Source organism: Anthonomus grandis, chromosome 7 (genome assembly GCF_022605725.1).
Source record: "Anthonomus grandis grandis chromosome 7, icAntGran1.3, whole genome shotgun sequence".
Lineage (NCBI taxonomy): Eukaryota > Metazoa > Arthropoda > Insecta > Coleoptera > Curculionidae > Anthonomus > Anthonomus grandis.
The window spans coordinates 34519209-34543864 of NC_065552.1; the positions used below are offsets into that span (position 1 = coordinate 34519209).

The 24656-nt window shown below is 34.3% G+C and overlaps 1 protein-coding gene across 1 annotated transcript in view; it reads left to right on the forward strand.

Moving 5' to 3' along the window:
- Positions 1 to 24656, forward strand: part of LOC126738256 (uncharacterized) — a 97487-nt gene that overhangs the window by 20027 nt on the left and 52804 nt on the right. The window contains exon 2 of the mRNA XM_050443497.1: positions 10663 to 11653. Coding sequence (XP_050299454.1) covers positions 10679 to 11653 — 975 coding nt within the window. The 5' untranslated portion in view covers positions 10663 to 10678. The remainder of the gene's footprint in view (positions 1 to 10662; positions 11654 to 24656) is intronic.

A 24656-nucleotide genomic window follows, 5' to 3' on the forward strand; every position in this document is an offset into this window, starting at 1 on the left:
ACCCCGCCATACGATAAACATAATTTTTTGGGTTTTCTAATTTTTTAATGTAATGGCTTCTTTAAAGGATAGAAAGGGACCACCAACAGAGCACGAGTTAGAACAGCTTGCTAACACTTTTTTGTCAGCGACATTTCTGATGCCGAGACTATCGTTAATGAATATATTTCTGCAAGCGATAGTGATTCTGCACCGGGTGTTGGTAATTTGCCAGATGAAATAAATTTGGATATTAAACCAGATATTTTGGAAGATAGTAGTGATGATGAGTGAAATTGGCGTAAGAAGCTACTATTATGGGAAAAATAGAAAAAAATGGTCAACAAAAGCTCCTGCCACAAGCCGTGCTCGTGCAAGCAATATTGTTTCGTATCTACCAGGACTTTCTGGACTAGCACGAGTTAACAAACCAAATTCAGCCACAAAAAATAACGAGCTTACAAGCTAGTTATGGGCACAATGCCTTATCCTGCCAATTTTTGAATCATGTTGACGAAACCGAAATGTTGGTATTTTTTGGTCTCCTCTTCTTGGCAGGCGTATTCAAGTCGAACAACGAAGATATTAATTCCCTTTTCGCAACTGATGGCACGGGTCGTGATATATTTCGTTCCGTAATGACTGCAAAAAGATTTAATTTTCTCCTCACAGCTTTGAGATTTGATGATCCAGACACCAGAAGTCAGCGCATTGAAGCCGGAGACAAGCTAGCCCATATTTCTGATATATTTTATCGCTTCGTGAATAATTATTATACAAATTATTCATGTGGGGAATATGTAACTGTGGATGAAATGTTGATTGGTTTTCGCGGTAATTGTAGATTTCGAATGTTTATCAAAAGTAAGCCGGAAAAATACGGAATCAAAACTATGTGTCTCTGTGATGCTCGGACGCATTATTTAGTAAACGCCTTTGTTTATACCGGAAAAGACACTCAAATGCAGAATCCTAAGAAGCTAGCCATACCCACCCTCAATGTTCTTTCTTTAGTTGATCCGATAAAAAATTCTAACCGAAATGTTACTGGGGATAACCGGTTTTCTTCTTTAGAGCTTGTCGAAGAGCTACAACGCTGAAAACTTACCTATGTCGGTACTATCCGAAAAAACAAAAGGGACCTACCAAAGGAATTTTTGCCAAATAAGCAGCGACCGGTTTATTCTTCGATTTTCGGATTTACAAGAGACGTGACTTTGCTATCTTATATTCCAGTAAAAAATCGAGCAGATAGTCTTATATCAAGTTTTCATCATAATGATAGAATTTTGGACAGAGAAAATAAGCTTCCAGACATAATAGATTTTTATAATATTACCAAAGTGGGGGTAGATGTATTAGATCAGACGTGTGTACATTATAAAGTTGGTAGACGCACTAGAAGATGGCCGCAAGCAATTTGGTTTTAAATGATGGATATTACCGCTGTAAATTGAAGTATTTTATATAATAATGCTCATCCAGAGGCTGAAATGACACACCAAAAGTTTCTAGTTACCTTAGGAAGAGATCTAATACATAACCAATTAATTCGCCGATCTCAAATGGAAAATATTCCCAGGGAATTAAAAGCGCTTATTCATCGAATTGGTCAGATTCCAGAGATAGGTCCAGGCAGAAATGAACATGGGGAAAGACTACCTAAGCGTGCAAGGTGTTCTATTTGTCCACGCAATGATAATAAACAGTCACTTATATGTGATAACTGCCATAAATACGTTTGTAAAAATCATTGAGTAAAAAGAATTCGTTGCAATAATTGCCAATAATAGGAGGTTCAAACATGTTTGTTAGTTTTTTTTATAAAAAAGTGTTTTGAACGTTTTCACATTTATTTAAGAACATCTTCTTAATTTTTCACTTAAATTTTGTGTTTTTTTTAATTTATTTAAAAAAATTAATATTTAAAAAAAATTTATCACCCTGTATCTTGAAAACTGTGCATTTCCAGACCTATGTTTATAGAAACTTTTTCTTATATTTTTTATAAGAAATCACCCATTGAAATATCTTCGTCTATTTTTCGAAGACCCTCTATATTGTTCTGTTGCCATTAGTATATATGGAATCGACCAAAAAGCTTCTTCACAGTAAACGGCCTTAAAAAAGACGTCTGAACGTCGGCACCTTTTTAAAAAATGAAGTATTTATTTCTTGCTGGACATTGTCAAATGATTTTATTAGGTCAATACAATACACATAAGCAGAAAAGCTGAATTCGATTGCCTGCTCTTTTACATGTCTTACAATAAACAGGGCATTTGTTGTTACTGGGGAGCAGTTTCATAGTAGTGTAAAGCAATATTATGCCTCTGTAGTTCTTTGGATCGGCCTTTTGTCCCTTTTTAAACATTTGCACGGTAATATTGTTGTGCCACCCTATTATAGCCGAACGAGCGCTACCTTTACTATAGTTTGTTCTGTTAGAACATCGGGCGCCCTAAATATTTACTTTATTTGTGGAAATTGATAACATTCTTTAAAACCTACATGTCTTCTGGGATTATTCCTATGATTATTACTGCATTTATCATTTAACAAAGAAATGTGGCGCCTTTGACTCTCCGATTTAGTAACGTTACAATTGCCCTGTTTCTTGACTAGCAGTTTATATTAATTATGTTTTATTATTAAAAGGTGTTAAAACTAAAGTGAATAAAGTGAGATTTTTCATCATTAGTGGTTTCTTTGACCTACAAACCCCCGGGACAAAAAATCCCATTACACTACTAGCATTGATTGAGAATATGGGAATGGAATATGGAATACCTAGTATTCAATCAACGCTACTAGTATGCTGAACGTGGCTATTATTTTGTTAAAAAGTTTCTAATCTGGATGTATTCGTTTACGAGCTTCTTTTTGTTTTTAACTATTATCATTCAAACTTTCCTCTAAGCTCCATAAAGAACGTTGTGTGGAGAACTTCTCCCTGTATTCTGTTTTGAATCCTTTGACTTACCTAAAAAAACTTACGCAATATTAAATATGTGATAAATCAATCTACATGAAAAACATTATATATAAGTAAAATGCAGCAGTAAAATTACGTTCGAATAAGACAGTTTACAATGAATAATCTTAGTCAATACAGCTAAAAGGCAAACTTAAATGTAATGCACCCAAGCCTGTAAGTTTACCGTTTGCTTTGTACCGATTTCACTTTCACTGCGGCATTTTTCATTCTTAACGGTTTCTTAAGCGGTCTGAAGAAGAAAACTGATTGAATACTGTTGCTACTTCTAGCAGCAGTGATTTTTAAAATGTAAAAAGATAACGCTCTGAAATATAGTGCAAGGCTAATAGATGAGCATAAATGAATTTTTATCATTTTATTTCAAAAGTTTGTGGAATTGTTGAATTAAGAAAATCGTTTTAAACATTCATATGAGATATCACTGAACTCACAAAACTTGATCTAAAAAGACCTTCTTGCCAAATAATTTTGATGTTTTACAGAAATCATTATTTGGTATTCATTGTAAAAGTAGTCCCACAGTATATTAATTTTATTTTATTAAGTCAGTTCTATTTACCATAGCATTTCTTAAAGACTTTTAAACAAACATAGCAGTCACCTTTTATTAAAAAGTAATCCGAGATATTAAGGGCAGCATCGACACCGATGTTACCTATATAGTCAAACTTTGAACATAAAATTGATGAGTGGCATTCATTTGATAATATCTCGTCGGTTCATTGATTATTTGTTGAAGGCTACAGAATCGTAAAACTGTGTAACATGTCATTGTTATGTTAGAATAATTTAATATATAATAATTTCAATATTTCTTTTTATGCATAAAATGGCGAAACTTATAAACCGTTAGTACCCATTCCCTTGCTCAGAGTGTGCATAGATGGCATTGGCTACTGGCTATTTAATGGTTCAATGGTTTTAAGCAACCATCTACGCATACTGCTTAAGTTCTTCACTCACTATATTGTAATGTTGCATGTGTTTAATTTTTTTTTATTTAGAATGTTTTGTCATTGATTTATCATTTATATTAATTTGACATGATGTAACTTCTGGATCATAATAAATCCCAACAGTAAACCATTTCATATCAAGCTGATAATAAATATGATTCAAGCTTTGGGTGCAGTTTCATTAGATTGTCCTTTTAAGAACCCATGTTGACATGTTGACCAGCAAATTATGTTTTTCAAGGTATTGTCAAACAAGTATACATACATTTTTTAAATATTTTCGAAAAGACAGGCATGTTTGAGATGGGACAGTAATTATTTTAAAATTCGTCGGCTTTTTAAAAATTGGAATGATTTTGGCGGTTTTTGGTAGGTTGCTGATGATAATAATGATAATATATTTACCACATACCTTAAAATAAAGCAGAGGATTTTATTTGGTCCACTTAAGGTTTTCCTGCATACCTGTAGAGGGATCCTATAGATTTCTTCTAAGGAAACGGGGTTTAGGAAAAAATTGCAACTATAATAGAGAAAATTGGGTTGTGTATATTAGATTGGGCCTTATCTCCAATGACAATTATAGACTGTAGGAAGCGCCTGTTAAATGTGTTGCAACTTTTTAAAATCTGCTTACGTAAAGTACCAATCTGTGTTATGTACTTATAACATCCGGTGTTTATCAAGTGATTATATTTTTTCTAATATAAATCGTGATATGTTTATATATTTGGGATTTTAAGAAAGACAGGGGAAACTTGAACGTTGCTTGTTGACTACCGTACATTTCAAGATGTTTGCTCGATGATGAAAGATGATAATTCTAAAATTATAGGAATCCTGCAAATATATTAATTATTATGCAAAATAATTTCTTGAAAAGAATGTCAGAATATTACGTAATTTATTAATTCATATTTCTAAAAATCACCAGCTTAGATTTTTTTTCTCAATTTTCGTTTAAAAATTATATTTACCTATAAATAAATCTAAAATATGTTTCCTTGTAATTATTTTCACGTTAAGAAATATTCATTAAAACATATCCAGATACCAAATTTTAATGTCATTTGCTCCGCTTGAAAAGTTGCTTAAAATCGACTTTTTTTTAACCTAAGGAATATAAGCTATATATTGTGTAGTTTGATGTTTTATACTGAATATAAAAAAAAAAATGAGTCTCAAATACACTAAACTCGACCTCAATAAACATAATAGTAACTGTTTTCCAAAATGTAAAACTAAATTTCGAATTTCGACGTTATTGTTTTGTGTTTGAATTTAGAACTTTTTATTGTAAGATTAATACCTGACCGGAAGGATATTATGCTAAATGTCCAAATGCCAGTTATAATTAGTTAGCTTTAGTATATTAACAAAAAAAACACATTCCTAACAAACTGCCAACGAGGGCAACTCGTAGGATTTTTTGTTTATTTGTAAGTATATACTTATTTGTGAGGAATTGTTTATTGTGTGGAAAAGTTTTGGCAAATTTACAGTTCGATCTTTTACAAATTACAGCATTTAGCATTTATTTCTAATAGGTCTTCATTTAGTTAGAAAGGAAAAAGCCTTTTAACAAACACAGATTTGTGATAAAAGAGGAGGATAGGATAATTATCAGAGATAAGTAGCAAAATTTGAAGCAGCCAATATCCGTTTGACGAAGAAGTGGGAAGGATCTCTACAAATAACATTGCTATAGATCAATCAATGACCATGTAGTAAATCCACGAATTTCCTTTCTTTAGCTAGTTTAAAATTACTGTCAATTCTCACTAAGCTAACTTAAATAGGCCAATTTACAATCCTTCCAAATCAAGACTTTAACAGTAAAAATTTGCTCAGTTATTGATTTTATCCACTTGAACTTTAGTGATTGGATATTACCTAAAATGCAATTATCGCATAGTGCTTTGACTCATGATCATTAGTCATTACAATTGCAGAAAGCTTCACAGAAAAAGATCCAGAGAAGGTATGGAGAATTACATTATCTGTACATGCAGCGACAAAAAATGTATGCACTAAATAAAAAAAGAAATAGATAAAAGACTCAGCGAATCAACAATTCAAATGATGGGACAGACCATATTCACAAATATCTGAAACTATACAGGACCAAAATCATTCAAGGTACATTAGACAGAAACAGTAATATGAGAGTCCTTCAGTCCCGACTGTGCAATGGAAAAAGACGATTCAACAGTTTCAGAAACAGATTACGGAAGTTATTGAGATTAGAGAGATTCTACTATGAACTATATTCGTCTGTGATACCTAATATGGAAGTTGTCCGTCAATATACCCTAGTGTGCAACGCAGGCCCAGAAGATATACCAGAAATATCCTTAAATCAAAGAGACGAAAATGGCTTTATAAAAAATGAAGAAAGGAAAATGCCCAGAGAAGATCGCGTCACAGTGAACACGCTTAAACTTGCAGGAAATAGAAACTGGTACAGACTATTTAAATGTTGCTTAATAAATACCTAAAAGACAGCGAAATACCAGACTTGAGAAAACTAGACTTTTATCATCGAGGTAGAGCAGGCAGGTTTCCGAAGCACAATTGACCATTTACAGACATTACATACCCTAATAGAAAAAATTACCGAATACAATATCCCCACATGTCTGGCACTGTGGACTACAAAGCATTTGATTCAATAAAAACATGGTCCTTCTTAAACCCATTGAATAATGCCAGAATGGTCATAAGATGTAGCATTATTATAGAAAATATCTATGGGAAAGCAATAACGCATGCCAAAATTGATGAAAATATGAAAAAAGATAAAAGTGAATTGAATCCAGAAGTGCCACAAGGAAACACAATATCACCGAAGTTGTTTACCTAAGCGCTTGAGGATCTCTTCAAGAAATAAGAATGGCTTTAAAATTAACTGGAAGTTTCTGAGCCATTTACTATTTGCTTGATGACTTAAAGGTCTTAAAATGAAAAAAGGTTTATGTTAAGTTTGTCATTTTAATGAGACATTCATTGTGTATCCGCGCTATGCCTTTCTGATAATCAAGAGATATTAATTTGACGTGTAGTGAGCGGAACGTTGTCGTAGAAAGAGGTGAGAAAAAGAAAAGAAAAAAAAGTTATTCGAGCACCAACTCAAAAAAAGTCATATTCAAATGTCTGGCGATTTGGACAAGACCAAAAATCCTGACCGATTGAAATACTCTCAAGCGCATCAGATGTCCTGGTCGTCCTAAACGATAATCTGACAATTATATGAAAGAACATTGTTAATCTGACAATTAGAAAAAAAAAATATTTTTTTTATTACTGGATGTAATTAAACAATATACAGTTATTTGTATAATTCTAGCATTTATTAATAAAAACTAGATAGAAAAATATTTAAGCTAACTGTCTTAATATTAATCCTCACTGGATTCCTCTACAAAGTTGGTTTACACTTGGTAAATTTCTTCGTCATCTCGTGTTTCTGTAAGTAAATATGTTTATAAACTTTACACTTTTTTATTTATCTTGTCCTATTAAAAGGAAACGTACCTGAATGTAAATCTAATCTATCTCCTAAAATGTCAGGTGCTATGACGTTATCTTGCTATGGTTTTAGATTTATTTTTATTGTTCGTTAGTTACCAACAACCACACTAAAAAATCAAACCAAGTTTTTTCTCCACATAATACACCTTTTACACTTATATCATTGTAAATGTTCAAGAACACTCATTATTGTAATACATATAAAACCTATTGCATTAAATTAACATAATCGTTTTGGCACAACAAACAAATCGGAGCTTCAAACGCGTACTATGGTGATCAGCTGAAATGGTATCATGGCGTTAGACGATAGAGTGGGGTTGGCACGAGAGAGTAAAAGATAGAAAAAGTATAAGTAGGAAAGAGAGACGCGAAGTGCAAAATACGAATCTCAGTAGCTGTACGCTCCACGCTATATTTATGGTTTTACTAGTAGGTTTTACTAGTTTGGTTTTACTAGGTTTTACTAGTAGCTACATCGCCCCATGAAAATCGTCAGATAATATTTTTTCCGTAATTCTTAAAGGATTTCCTTCAAAATAAAAAAAAAACTCAACTGTGACTCGCCCATTTCCTTACGTCACGCTCAAATTGTCAGATTATTGAAATATATACTTTTCTTCATGTACTTATCATATCTTAATCTGATGCGCTCGAGTTTTTCTAACGATAGCTTTTTTTTTTTTAATCTGACGGATTGCTGTCAACGCACGCCTCTATAGTAAGGATCCTATAGTAGGGGTACATTATAGTGTATTATTAATAAATAATAATTAATATATAATATTATTATTATAATAATAATATAATATTTAATATATAATAATATTATCTATTTCTTCCTATATGATTTTCTGATGCGCTCGAGTAACGTGCAAAATCCTTGCTTGGGCTCCCCTACTATAATTTCAAATAGGTCGAATGAACTGGAAAAAATGCTGCAACAGTTGAACGAAGCTTCTTAAGGTGCGTTGAGACCAGGCGCGCCGAACCGCGCTGAGCATTTGTGAACGTTGCGGCAACGTTAGCGAACATAATTTGGTCTTTGCACGAGAAACGTCCAAACCGGCTGCTCCGCTCTGCAACAAACAGTTGTTCGTCAGTGTTCCAACCCCTGGCGATTAGTTGTTTGGATTTTTTTTTTGCCGCCACTGCATTAATTTTAATATGTGATCATGTTAAGAAAGCCCAAAAAAAAAAAGAAAAGACGACGCTGGCGGACCAGAAGGCTATTTCAGAGTCGAAAAAAATATAGTGGAAGCGATCTATTAAAAAATTTTTTCGTTCGAGTCCACATTCTTTTATCACACGATTACCAAAAACAGAGTCAGTGTGGATTCGTCCAAACTAACCGCGCTAAGACGCGTTTTCTTTTGATGTACCGACAACTGGCGGAATAAAAACGAACACGCGCAAAGAAGTTCGATAGTGCGCACTGTTAGAGCCAGTAAATAGTTTTAGGAAACAATTTGTGTGACATTTCATAGAATAAGAGAAATTTCAGTTTAAGATGCAATGCACATGTTTTTCCCAATCCTCTTCAAAGGTGCAAGTTTATGATTTTATTGAGGGTATAACGGACGGTCTTGTGATCCCTTGTCTATTAATTTATGACCGAAGACACGTGTTTCACAGGGGCTCAGTTAAATGGCCTTTGAAGCACGTATTGGGTTAGATAAATGTGTTTTGCTTTTGAGAAAACTGAATTCCAACTTTTAGTATCGTTACGGTTTCGGCAGGCATCGAAAGCCAATATTTTTCTCGACGGGTTCTTTTTCGAATTTCGAGGCTTTGCTTGCTGAATATTTAACTTACCATTAATTATTATCTATCTTTTTTGTTGTATACGCACTTTCATGTCCACACTGAATGCAATGCAACGTTGCAAAACGTTTTGCGCGGTTCGTCACGCCCGGTCTGGACGCACCTTAAGAGCACATGCCTACACATAAATACTAACAAAATGAAAGTAATGATCTTAGTCAACATTCAGATCATTCTAGATAACCAGATTATTGAGAATGTTACCAAATATATCTACCCCGGACAGGTTGTTAAGCTGGGGAAGGAGAACCAGAAGCCTAAAATAACCAGACGCATACGGCTTTCTTGGATTGCTTTCGGCAAAGTGAGACACACTCTCAGAAATCCAGATATCCCAATAAACTTAAAAAGAAAAGTGCACGATATGTGCGTTTTCCTGTGGCGACATTTGGTCTAGAGACAATGTCACTAAACCAATGCAGTGCGAGTCAGCTAAGAGTAACTCAGAGAGCAATAGAGTGATAAGATAAGAAATCAAGATATAAGGAGGAAGACTAGAAGCGTTGATATAATCAAGAGAGACGACGAGTTAAAATGGATCTGGGCGGGTCACATAGCGAGACAAGATATGGAGAGATGGAAAAAGAGAAAGGTAGAGTGGCAGCCTAGAGAAACAAAGAGAAACATATTAAAACCACAGAGAAGATGGACAGATTACATCAGGGAGAGAGTTGGTAAGGATTGTCTTAGAATTGCCCAAGACCGACAGAATGAAAAACTCACGCAGATCTATGTCCAGTAGAAAGCTGATGAAAAAGTCTTCATTGTCTTTTCGTTTTAGTTTTCCAAAATCATCATTTTAAAAATTGCCGAACAAAATCCTGTTAATTTCTACAATACAAAATTACATACAACTAAAAATTATGATATATCGCCCACCTTTTTTTAACGTATAACAAGCAATACAATAAAGTATAGCACCTGGTTCCGTATGGCTACATGCGGACGCATTCAGGTGTAGCATATGTGTACATATATGAGTACACTCTACTTCCGATTTTTTTAATGTAACTAATTGTAAAGCAGCCGGCTGCATTGCTTTGATTGCATTAGTCTGTGTATTTAAATATAGGTATACGTTCGCAATAGGTTATGCGTAAATTATAATTACTCTTATAGCGAAGTGATTCATGTGATCCAAGTGACATTCTAATAAGTTAATGATTTTGTAATATTTGCGGTATTCAGATATCTGAAAAATTGTTGAGAAACTGCTTGAAAGGAATATAATTATTGTATTTTTCTACGCGAAATATGTAAATAAAAATTCTCATCTACTTCTCATTTTTAAAGTTAAGCTTGCCATATTATAACTTCTTTAGTTTTTTTTTGTTATACCTCAAACATAAATAATAAACTACAGTTTTTTTTCAGATTTCTCGCGACCAACATGATCCAGTACACCACAGAACAAGTAGCATCAATATTAGCCCTCCCTATCATCATCATTCTTCTATGCTGGACGGTGGTCATCTTCCATAAAAACCGCAAAAAGTGGGGAGCCTACGATATACCGATTATATCGGTTCTCGTGTTAAGCATTCTCAGGAACTTAACCATACTAGCTTACACGCTTGCTATAATTTTTACTCATAATGACTTTGACACTGATTACTGCGGAGTAGTTACGTGGATTTTTAATTCCATACACACTTTTCAGGCGTCAAGTTTGACATCGATAGCTGTGATCGGCTTATTTTCCGCGAAACTCCATCGAAAAAACCAGAGTTTACGTACTTTTTTAACATCGACGCATATCATTTATCATTTGTTTTGCTTGACTACTTTATGCGCGTGCGTGGGTGTAGCAGCAATTTTAGCTCAAAAAAAATATGGCATCGATACCGTTTTTGCAGAAAACTTAAGCCCTAGTCCCTGTAGCTTTTTACCATTTGAACTCGATATAAAATTTAATGTTTTTATCATAGTATTACACGTCTTCTTAGCTTCGATATCTCTCATATCATTTATCATCATCTGTAATTATTATTACAAAATTAAAAAAGAGAGGTTTGATTACATTAAAAAAAGCAACTCGGACTTGAGCGAGCTAAGCAACAATTTCCACGGCATTAACTCGAATGTTAACGACAACCGACATTTTTATGACACTTACACGATTCACAGAAATGAAAATAACAACTTTTGCAACAAAGACACGTGGACTAAAAACCATTTTAATAACAGTGACGTTCTCTCAAATAACTCAACTACGGTTAGTTCTACCAACTCGAGGAGACCGTGTTTATTGAAGCAGCAGCAACAGCAACAAGAGGCTGCAGAGGTGGAGGTTAGGAGAACCGGATTGGAGACCATGCATCCTGTTTTGATCGTTTGCTATTTGTTTTACCATGTACCGTTAATCGTAAGTATTTAACTTTAGTTTATGTATTTTTTAGATGCGTATTATATTTCATGGATAATTACTTTTTTTGAGTATTTCCTATTTAAAAACGGTACTTTGACGGGTTTTTGCCGTGGGACTATGGGCAGTTTGTTTGCTTGCAACATCTCTGATGCAATGATGCCAAATGCTTATTTAGAAATGGCAAAAAAACACTTTATAATATTGTAATTTTTTTTAACAATACTACTGTTTTTTTAATACATTATAATATTAATAATAATAATAATAAGACGTTTATTAGTCACCAAGAAATTGCAGCAATTAAGCATAAAGAATACTAATAGGTAGGTGTATTAACTTTTACAAAATTTCAGATATTACAAAATTCCACTAAATATTGAGTATTTCATCATTTACCAATAACAAAAAAAAATCAAAGAATTTGTAACTAAATAAAAAAGCTAATAATGCAAGGTGACCAACAAGCCATAATATGCAGATTTACAGAGATATCCCTTACACAAAAGGCTCCCTGAATTCTGTTGAGGCCAAAAAAAAACAATAAAAAAAGACAATAAATTAAAAATTTAATAATAAATATTCTACTAAAAAAAGAAAGAACATACCTAACGGGAGCATGGGAAGAGGATCAGGATATGAAAGAAAATATAAGGGGAAGGGAAGATAAGAAAATATAGCGATTTAAGGGCAACGTTTAAAGCCTTTCAGGAACAAAATCGTGAACAATATTATCCACAAAAACGTTAAAATAAAAATTCACTCATACACATAATTAACCAAGGAGAAGCAGCTTAATGTTAACTTTAAAAGTTTTTTGTGTCAATATAAAACAATGCTAGCAAACAAGCAATAATAACATGCTCTATAAAGGAGTCAAATAAAATCAAATCAAATCAAATGTTTTATTGTCAGAAAATTTACATTTTATCGACAAAGCTAAAGGGAAAAAAATACAAATATAACATAAAAAAAATACTCAGACAAAATACACACAAAGTAAATAGGTACATAACAAAACAAAAATACTGTACAAATTATCAAATTGTACAATTCGGTCGAAATACATAAATAAAATAATTTTTATATACAAATATACACACAATTATATGTGATAAAATTGTCAAAAACCTTAGTCTAAAAAAAAAACATACAATAAAAAGCAGGCAAACATTTTGCAAATAATAGGTAGCTAATAACGCCTGTGTGTGTGCTTTAAAAGGAAATATTAAAAAAGTCTTCTACTGTATATAGGCCTTTTTGCAGTAGTAAAGATTTTAGGGCATTGCGAAAACAACTAAAAGTAGTCATCGATTTTATTACAGAAGGCAGATGGTTGTGCATTTTTATTGCTGCATAAACTATAGAGTTCTTTACTAATTCCGACCGTGGAATTGGCAGATGATGATTATGATCAACGTTCCTTAGTGAATAGCTGTGGGATGGTGTTTCTGGAATCTGCAACACATGTTTGCGGATAAGGCATTCTTATGTTATTACTTAGCTACCTTTCGGTATGAAGCAGTGAAAATCCTTTGTGGCTGTAAATAGCCACCCACCATACTATCGAAAACACCGCCAAGGCAACCCACCAACCTCCGCCTGAAGCGTGACCAGTTCCAGCGAAAGAACGCTGTCATCATTCACGCCTCCCTAAAATTAGCGAGGAAAGAGAGCCTGTTTCTTTTCTTTTTCTTTATTTCATCTTTTACATTTAGATTTACAAATTCGGTTTTGCGTAATGCTCACAGTAATTCTTATTTACTAATTCTGCTTATGTTCTATTTATAGTAATACATTTAATGATTGATTAATTAATACTAAAGGACCTATTTCTACTTACACTTATATTGTGTGTATTACTGCATGCTGGGATCGCTGTCCCTATCCACGCTTTCTGCCCAGAACTCAATCTTTTGTCTGTTTGTCAAGTTTGTTTTAACATTGTCTTGTCTAAGTTGTATTCGTAGATCGCCGTAGTTCTCTGTTATCGTTTGTCTCGTTTGTATACTTAGGTCGTTTTAGCAGGTATACATTATATGTTCACTAGTTTCTGCTGCGTTAACATCGCAATAGCAGTGTCCCTCTGTATCTTTTAGTTTGAATCTAGCCAGATATCCTTTGAAGTTTCCGTGTCCAGTTACTAATTGTGTGGCTTTGCTGGACAGGCTGATCTGTTCGTAACCTATTGTCTTGCATAGATTATACGTTGTTCTTCCTTTGTCGGTATTGTTCCAATATGTTGGCCAAGACGTTATTACTTGATTAGATCTTTGTATCCGTCTTTCCTCTCGGGTCTTGTAGTTGTACTGCTCATACGGGTCATTTACAATATTTCTTGCCGCGTATCTTCTTGCTATGTTAAGCGCTTCTTTTATTTTCTGGTTTGTTCTTCTTGTCGACTTTATTTGTGCATACCTGCCATCTTTTCTTAGTTCCAGTATTTGTTTCACTAAGTGTGCGGTGAGTTTGTCTCTTGGTCTGTTATTTAGGTTTGTCTCTGTCGCACTTTTGCAGTCCGTGTGTATTATAATGTGTTGCCCTTGTTGTTTTCCCAGCGTTATGCCTTTTAGTATTGCCAGCATTTCTGCCTTTTTACTATTATTCATTTTTGTAAGCGTTACCCCGGTTTCACTGACTCTGTGCCCATTTCGATACACTACCAGGCCCAGACCGCTGTTTCTTTGTCCATTACAGACATCCACCCATACTTCTACACTGTCCTGTATATCCGTTGGTACTTGTACGTCCACTAAATTTGGGTGTGGTCTATCTGTCGTAGCTTGAATCGCTGCGTTAGGCGTTGTTTTGTACGCTCCGCAGCACAGCAGCAGAATTGGGCGTGTTGCGGCGTCTAGATGACGCCTCCCCAGCACCGTATAAAATATGCGGCTAAGGCAGATAGATTCAAATATAAATAACGAGAGTAAGGATTTTATATTTTATAAAATTTACTTGGTAGTGAGCTCTACTATCAAGTCCTAATAACTAGCGAAGCGCTCTCTTTTGAAGTTTAAATATACGCTCAAATTAGGTCTTGCAGCATGTACCCTAGAATGGAAGCGCGTAACGAAGATGTGACTCAAAAAGAGCATAATAAACTGTTTTGGCCGTGAAAAAGCCTAATTCTCTTGAGATTGATCTTATGGCAAAACATGCCGAGCTTAGTTTTTTAGATAACGTATCTATGTGCAAATCCCATTTCCAAGAGCCGTCCACAACAAGACCCAAGAACTTGACAGACTTAACATATGGATGGAGAAATGGTCGTTTTACATGATAAGACTTTAGTTTTTGAGAGATTTAGGCATAAAAGATTGGAATCGCACCACGATTTAATGAAGACCAAGTCGTTGGAAATTGTTGTTTGTAGTGCCATTGCATTCGGATTGCTCCAAGTGAAGCTTGTATCATCAGCAAAAAGACAGATTTTTCCGCTTATGTTCAGGCTGGCCAGGTCATTTATAAACAGCAGAAAGAGCATAGGACCCAAAACGGAACCTTGAGGTACCCCACATTCAATTGGTTTACAAGAAGATCTGGACGTATCGACCTTTACAAGTTGACTTCTGTCGCACAAATTTGACTTAAAGCATTGAAGGATATACCTCTGAATCCATAGTGCTGCAATTTGTTAATTAAAATGATGTGGTTTACGCAATCGAAAGCCTTTAAAAAGTCACAGAAAATTGTTGCTGTTAAGTCATTTTTGTTGATATTTGAATAAACGCTGTTAAATAGGGAGAACATAACATCCTTGGTGCATTTTTTGCTCAGAAATCCAAACTGATAAGGGGTTAAGATATTATATTTAAACAAAAATGACAAAAACCTTTTTTTAGCCAGGCGTTCTATGATCTTTGAGAGGGTTGGAAGAAGTGCAATTGAACGATAGTTTGAGGCTTGATCTTTATCTCCTACTTTATGTAATGGAATGATTATTGCGGTTTTAAGGCAGTTTGGAAAGACCCCATTTTGAAATGACATGTTAATTAGGTCTACTAAATGGATTAGAGTACAATCAGGCATATTTAAAAACATTTTAAGAGTAAGCCCATCTGTACCAGCTGATGATTTGTTTTTTATTTCGTTAATTGTATTTTGAAGTTCTGTAAATGATACTGGCGTAAAAAATAAATTGTGCAAATTTTCATTAGAGAGACATGACAGAGGATCATCAGAAGGTGTTATATGGTGGCCATTAGATTTTTTGCCACGTTTACAAAGTAATTGTTTAGGTCCTCGGGTGATGTAGAGATAGTGCTAGTTGAGGTAGACTTATTTCTTAGTTGGTTAACAATAGACCATGTTTCATTAGCTACATTGGCAGATTTTGCCAGCCTCCCACTGTAATAGATTTCTTTTGCAGCCTTAATTGTTTTAAGATAAGTTTTCCTATACTGCTTGACGTAATTATGAAAAGCAATAGATTCTGAGAACTTTTTTAGGTAGGAAAGTGAGCGCATGTTTTTTGCAGATACACGAAGACCTTTGGAGGATTAGGGCTTTTGTTTTTTAGTTTTAATTGGCCTTAGAGGAAACGATATATTTGCAATATCTGATAGCGAATTTAAGAATCTAGACAACTCATCATCGACATTATTTGAAAGATAGTTCCAGTTTTCCGTTAGACAATGATTCTTCAAATTTAGAAAATAATTTTTGTTATAAACACGGCCTAATTTACGCAAAGTGCTATTGCTAATTGAATCCAAAGAGAAGCTGGTTAATTAAAATAAATAGCTTCATGATCTGAAAAGCCCGAACTGAAAACAGTACAATTTAAGAGTTCTGGAGCAAAGGATGATACTACGTAATCGATGGTGGTGGAGCTATTTTTAGTTATTCTGGTGGGTGAATCTATGTGCATTATCAAGCCCATTGACTCGAACATAGACTGGAGTGATTCTTGGGCAGCACATACACTGGAATAGTCAATATTAAGGTCGCCACATAAAATTAGTTTGCTTTTTAAGGGCATGGATTCTAGCAAGCTTAGTAGTTTCTGGCTAAAACTTTGTATATCAGAGTCGGGTATTCTATATAGACAAACAATGTAGAGATCATGTGAATTATTATAAACAATGGAAAATTTAAACAATTTTTCAGATAATAAGTTATCAAACTTTGTCACTACTGTTAGTGAACATTATCAATGTGCCTCCATGCGTTATGTTTGTTCTATTGTATCTAGCTATGATGTTGTAATTTTCAACATATATGGGTTCATCAGTACTTAACCAATGTTCAGTAATAGTAACTATTTCAGGGAAATTTAGTTCTTCTAGCAATAAAAATAGATCGTTAGTTTTATATCTTAAGGACTGAATATTTAAAAGAAAAATACTAAGTTTACTATCAACCACTAGTCGCGTCAGGTTATCTAAAAATTTTTTCTAGATGGCGAACCACTAGAAAAATAATTATTTTGGCTTTCCCTAATTTTTTGGAGCCGCAAAAGCTTCTGCGACGAAAAATAGGTCCCAAAGGCAGAAAGGTCCTCTTCAACTTCCGTGGATCCGATACGATAGGCCTCGTGGAACCGGATGTACAGCTTTCGTAGCGAGACCAGATCGGTCGGCAGTCCCTCAGCAGCAAGCATTAGTTTAATGCTGGTGTTGGTTTGTCCATCAAAACATGTACTCGTTGGTTGATCATGTAATGTGCCAGGTAAAGTCTGAGAAATTTAAGGAGTAAAAGATCTCTCAGTCTAGCCAACAAGTAACCATCATTTTCCATGTCAGATTTACGAGAGAGCCGTACTATTGGTGGGATCATTGGGTCGAGATGGAGCCCACCACTATCGTTATTGGCTTTCTCCATAATCTTGATGTTGACGGCTTCACCGGCTTAAGGACTTACCAGCAGCTATGGCTTCCCTATCTGAGTTGATCTTAAGCAGCTTTTCTTGCTTTGAAATGTTATCGGAGGCTGCTCGGGCAGCAATGGACATTGGAGTTGGCGGTAAGGCTATATGCTGGGAGGGATGTGCTTTATGGCCATCTATTACAGTACCAGCAGGCCACATGTATGTCTCTTTAAGTCGTTTCAGGAGATCCTTGTTTTGCACACCGACTTTAAAACTAGAGGGTAAACTGTATCCATCCTTAAGCATAGGAAAACATCGAATAAAGCCGTTGGTGCCAAGTTTAATCTTAATGTAGTGTGCAAGCTGACTCATAGTATAGTAGGCAGGTATGTTTTCTACAACAATTCTGCCATTCATCATTGGGTATTTGTTTTGAAGAGGTTTTCTGAGTTTTTGATGATGTAGACATTTAAGGACTTTTATCAGTCTGTGTCGAAGTTTTGATTTTAGGTGCAGCATAATTAATAACAGATTTTTTCTTTAAAGTCTATTTTTTCAATTCTTTCCAATTTGCCAGCCATTTGATTTACGCTTTTTCGTAAGTCCCCGATTTCCCTTATTAATTCCTCCTTTGAAGGGTCCTGAATCAGTATGTTTACAGGCTCCTCATGATTACCCATTAGAAGCGGGGAAATATTAAATATGTCCTGTTTCATGTCCCGAATGGAGTAGAATAATCACTCTTGCCCACTCTCAGATCTGTTGCTTGAGAGCAGATTGTGAATGTCATTCACTTTTTGGTAAAGCTCTTTCCATTTGGAGTCGTGATCGGTTAGAATTTCATAAACTTTATTCACCACGGGAAAAAGGTCATTATTTTTTTTTTTAAACATGTCCCAAACGCTTCCTAAACTTCCAAGGGAAGTTGCGAATTTTGTAGTTGGATGACTTTTTCATGAAGGTATTTCATATTCGGGGAATCGCATAAAGAGCAGAAAAGCCTTACGTTGTTGTATTTTTGGTTGTATAAGGCCTTGGTAGTTGTTTTGTCCAGGCCCGTACATCACATACAAAAACTTCGTCGGCACTCTTCACTATAGCGAACTTTATATTTTTCTTTTTCCAAGATGTTCTTCTGGCAGGAATCGGACTTATACTCGGCTATCATAAAATAATAACGTCAATAATAAAAAACAGTCTGGTGGACAGGAACTGCTTGTAAAATAGGAAACAGGAACTATTTATTTTGGAAAAACACACGCGTGGCGCGAACTAGACGATGTAAAAAGTTCAAGTTCAAGTTTACTAACTGTTGTGAAAAGTCAATGATTTTTTCAAACGAATAATTATTTTAAAACAAAAACAATAACGCGAACTACTGATTAAAACCGGAAGTTTACGCACCACAAGTACTTTGACTTCGCGATAATGTAGGGTCAAAAACAGAAGAAATTAAACAATACACATTATCAAAACCAGCGGAGCCGACGAGCGAAGACACAACCGTCTCGTACAACTGCTGAGAATCGAATCGAATGAACATTTAATATGAAATATAGATAACGTATATTAGAGAAAATAACAACAACATCGCAACGCCGTTCGATTGCATTGTTGAGTCTACCGATACAAGGAATCTTTACCAGTGGCGTCGTCAAAAAATATTTATTTACATGATAAATATTTAATTATAATGATTATGCTTTAAATTATAAACAATATTACCGTTTTTGAACTCTATATGCGTTTTTTAAACGTACTTTATTGGAGTAAAGGTACTCAAATGCTTTTTCAATATTTGTATAAACGACATTCGTCTGACCACGTCGACTTAGCCTAAATCCACATTGATACTTACGGATCCGTTGGAACCACGTGATTGCTATCAGCCAATAACAGACCCGATTTTGGGTAATATTTTCGGGTTATTTGCATTAAATTGCATACTGTAGCTTCTGCTTTCATGAAACGTTATTGTATTGATAATAATTCCATGGGGCGATAGTTATTAAATAATGTTTTGTCACCTTTTCGCTTAAATACATGTATTTAATACTTTAGCCTTTTTCCACTTGTCAGGAAATTTATTGGTCTTTAGACTTAAATTGAATAAATAATGTAACAGATTTGATAAATTGTGATAGTGTAAAAGTTAACGACTAAACTTAAGCATAGATGTTTAATTAATAGTATTGGTATCCGTGGCAGTACCTGTATCAGTTTTATGTACTATTGTTGTTTTTTAAAAATTTAAAATAAAAAAAAAATTAAATTGAAAGCAATAGTAATAAATAGAGGGTTTTTGATATGTAATCAAACCCTGGGGCGTGTGCCTGTTATCAATATTAACCTTTTACCCCCTGATGATGGACACCACTGTGTCCGAAACATGTAGGGAATTTTAAGCTAACTAAATATTTAACAAATAAGTGGAGGGAGACTGAAGGATTTTCATTTTACTTTTCTTTTTAATGTTTAGCCACTGCATAGCAAATATCTGAGCATAAAAGCGTTTCGAAATCGAGTCATATAATATCAGTAACGCGCTTCAAAGTGCCAGATGTAAGGCAGCAAATGTTTGCATGGCTCATATAATCTTCAAGTGTTGCTTTAAGTTATTTCTTTTTACTATGAAGATATTAATTTGCATAAAGTATATACCTATATTTTCGTCTACTTATATATTCTTATGTACTAACGCTCTTGGTATGTTGTTATTAGAAGTAAGTACTAGAAAGTTTAATGTTTATTGCAGTAACAAAAATAAAATAAATGCACGCTTTTAAGAGCAGCTATAATAAAGATTATTTTCTAGCAACGATTAAATGAAGTAAATTAAATAGGTATGACACATTTGTTGTTTCGCTTATGATCCGATTATTATGAAAACGAAAACAGCTGGTTTTGTTTTGTCCGTTTTATGGCGTTTTACTAAGAAACCAGGAGGAAGTTGTGTCATTTAGTCGTTTCGCTAAAACGTTTGAAGTCCTTAATTATCATAAATTTAGTTGAACTTACTGTTGGGTTAATAACGTGCGCGCAATAAATTTTAATGAGTTAAACTAGGACGTGCATGTTAATGGATAAAAAGACGCTATTAAATAATAAGTAACGCGTTGTCTGTATATCCTTTTTAAATAATTAATTTTAGTAAAAAGACAAGAAAAGTTAAAGATTTAAATGGAATTGTAATAGTATTAACCAAAATTAATTTTTTCCAAAAGGGATATTGGGGTTATATAGGTACATACATAATTGATAATAGATATGGTTTAAGATTTTAGGAATATAGTGTTGTTACTTGATTAAGTAGGAAATTTGCAAATTAAATTCAGTAAGCAGAACAAGGTCTAAAATTGACAATATTATGTTTTTTAATATGTAGCATTTCAGTTCTGTTGCCTTTAGTTAAGAGTTTTTGTTGGTCGACAATATGCATGTAATTTAAGTCGAAAGCATGATTCAGTTTTAGGGTGAATAACATTTTTCTTTAGAACATCTCTTTTATTTTACTCAATGGATTCTTTGAGATAAACTAGTACTAGTTTGTCCTGCATAACTCTTACCACAGTGATTTTGTTTATTAAACCTGACTGATGTAAATACATAGGAGTTTTACTTTACTTTAAATAATCTTCATCCTACAGTGTTATTGTTACTGAATGCGATTTTATTTGATCGCAGTTGAAAGCATTTTTAAAATTACATTTTTTTTTCAAATATTAAATATTTCTCCTTTTGACGCCTACAACCTTGTTCAAAAGACCCAATTAATTATTTAATATTTTGTTTCCTAACTATGCTGTTGTGTAAAATACACTTTACAAATATCATAAAATAAATATTATTTGTTCCAACCAGTAGTTTTTATCTTTATTTCACTTTATATTGTAAAGTTAATTGACCATTTTCACTTTCACATTAATTACAAAAACCCATCAGCATTAAATCTTACTTCTAAAGAATCTATTCTAATCTCTAAATTAGAAGTGGTAATAAAATAAATTGAATGCACTTGTTTTTACCAATTAATTGAATAAGATACAATGGGATACGACTTATTTAACATGCAGAAATAAATCTTTGAATTGCAGTGACTCGATGATTTGCTTATGTACCTATAAATTTTTTTATATTATATTATCGTATTGTTATAAAATGAAAGTTTTCTACGAAGGTATTTTTTGTGATCATCAATATGCTTATTAATTTATGCTTAAAGCGAATTTATGAAAAGTGAAAAGTTTTTCTCCTTACAGGTTCTCTCTAATTTGGTAAAGAATGTTGTTTTGGATCAAACAAAGATGAAGTTTTGTGACTTAGAAAAAAATTAATAAGCTTAAATTAGGATTATATGAGTATGCTTTATTTTCAGAACTGGATATAAATAATTAATAATGTGTCCATTCCTTACATTATTTATCCGAATTATTAAGTGGTTTGATATTTAAACAATAACTGGGGCACGCAAATCGATTTATGAAAACTTTCACTGTTGCAATTGACGTGGAAATGCTCCGTTGTTGCATTTCGTCTAGTAAACCACATTACATTTTTCTTTTTACATTTGTGGCGATTATGTATAAGATAATTAGATATGGTCATAGACGATTTTTACTACGAATATCATGTAGGTTCTTTATTGTACTCTTCATGCCGTTGACCAATGTTGTATATTTTGGTATAGCTTTGGGGTAGATTAGGAAGTTAAAAGTTCATCATATCATCAAGTGTAAAAATTATCATTGACACACATGATGTGAAAAAAAGGCTATGGGCCAACCCATACTAATCAACGCGGTAGAAACATAAACCATAGAGGCTGGATTTCTAAAGCTGTTGGATGATACTGACATCTTCATTAGAATATATGACTCTGGAAATAATACCGAAAAATGGCTATGGAGCAAAAAAGTACGAAGTATATCAAACCATCAGTCTGTGCGTCATATGTTAAAATTGTTCTTCAAATCATCTACAGAAAAATTTAATATAAAGAATAGATATTCAAAAACCAACTTGCTTTTATAAATTCAGTTGAATCCAAAAAGGCTCTCTTTGGAGTTCAAGTCTTAATCAGGAGTTAGAGAAACATCAACTGTGATCTAATGCATCTCTAGTCGCTTTATTGCTTAGTCTCGTCCTTCTGAATCCAACGAGACCCTCCGCAAGGTCGTAGCTCCCATATTAGCTGAGATATCCCATTTTTGGAGCCCATTTTTGGCCTCAAAAACGAGGACGAAAAATGACTTTTTCCGATATTTCAAAGTGCTCTCATTCTGTTAGTTTTGCTCGAATCCCATTATAACCCGGTGTTTTGGTGATGTGGGTGATGAGAGAAAGCCACTGGTATAGTTAGTTTAATTTCGACAAAAATCAATTTTTGGTGAAAAAATTCGATACGGGGGGGTATACCCGAAAAATGAAAAATCCCAAACTTTGGAGGTCGATATCTCGGCTTCTATGGGTCCTATTGGGAAAATTCTAACGGTTTTGTCTTAGTTTCTTCCTTCCCAATCCAACGAGACCATCCTCAGGGTCGTAGCTTCCATATTAGCTGAGATATCGCATTTTTGGAGCCCATTTTTGGCCTCAAAAACGAGGTCGAAAAATGACTTTTTCCGAATTTTCAAAGTGCTCTCATTCTGTTAGTTTAGCTCGAATCCCATTATAACCCGGTGTTTTCGTGATGTGGGTGATGAGAGAAAGCCACTGGTATAGTTAGTTTGATTTCGACAAAAATCAATTTTTGGTGAAAAAATTCGATACGGGGGGGTATACCCGAAAAATGAAAAATCCCAAACTTTGGAGGTCGATATCTCGGCTTCTATGGGTCCTATCGAGAAAATTCCAATGGATTTGTCTTAGTTTTGTCCTTCCGAATCCAACGAGACCCTCCGCATGGTCGTAGCTCTTATATTAGCTGAGATATCGCATTTTTGGAGCCCATTTTTGGCCTCAAAAACGAGGTCGAAAAATGACTTTTTCCGAATTTTTAAAGTGCTCTCATTCTGTTAGTTTTGCTCGAATCCCATTATAACCCGGTGTTTTCGTGATGTGGGTGATGAGAGAAAGCCACTGGTATAGTTAGTTTGATTTCGACAAAAATCAATTTTTGGTGAAAAAATTCGATACGGGGGGGTATACCCGAAAAATGAAAAATCCCAAACTTTGGAGGTCGATATCTCGGCTTCTATGGGGACTATCGTAAAAATTTCAACGGTTTTGTAATAGTTTCGTCCTTCCGAATCCAACGAGACCATCCTCAGGGTCGTAGCTTCCATATTAGCTGAGATATCGCATTTTTGGAGCCCATTTTTGGCCTCAAAAACGAGGTCGAAAAATGACTTTTTCCGAATTTTCAAAGTGCTCTTATTCTGTTAGTTTTGCTCGAATCCCATAATAACCCGGTGTTTTCGTGATGTGGGTGATGAGAGAAAGCCACTGGTATAGTTAGTTTGATTTCGACAAAAATCAATTTTTGGTGAAAAAATTCGATACGGGGGGGTATACCCGAAAAATGAAAAATCCCAAACTTTGGAGGTCGATATCTCGGCTTCTATGGGTCCTATCGGGAAAATTCCAATGGATTTGTCTTAGTTTTGTCCTTCCGAATCCAACGAGACTCTCCGCAAGGTCGTAGCTCTTATATTAGCTGAGATCTCGCATTTTTGGAGCCCATTTTTGGCCTCAAAAACGAGGTCGAAAAATGACTTTTTCCGAATTTTCAAAGTGCTCTCATTCTGTTAGTTTTGCTCGAATCCCATTATAACCCGGTGTTTTCGTGATGTGGGTGATGAGAGAAAGCCACTGGTATAGTTAGTTTGATTTCGACAAAAATCAATTTTTGGTGAAAAAATTCGATACGGGGGGGTATACCCGAAAAATGAAAAATCCCAAACTTTGGAGGTCGATATCTCGGCTTCTATGGGGACTATCGTGAAAATTTCAACAATTTTGTCTTAGTTTTGTCCTTCTGAATCCAACGAGACTATCCGCAAGGTCGTAGATCTCATATTAGCTGAGATATCGCATTTTTGGAGCCCATTTTTGGCCTCAAAAACGAGGTCGAAAAATGACTTTTTCCGAATTTTCAAAGTGCTCTCATTCTGTTAGTTTTGCTCGAAGCCCATTATAACCCGGTGTTTTCGTGATGTGGGTGATGAGAGAAAGCCACTGGTATAGTTAGTTTGA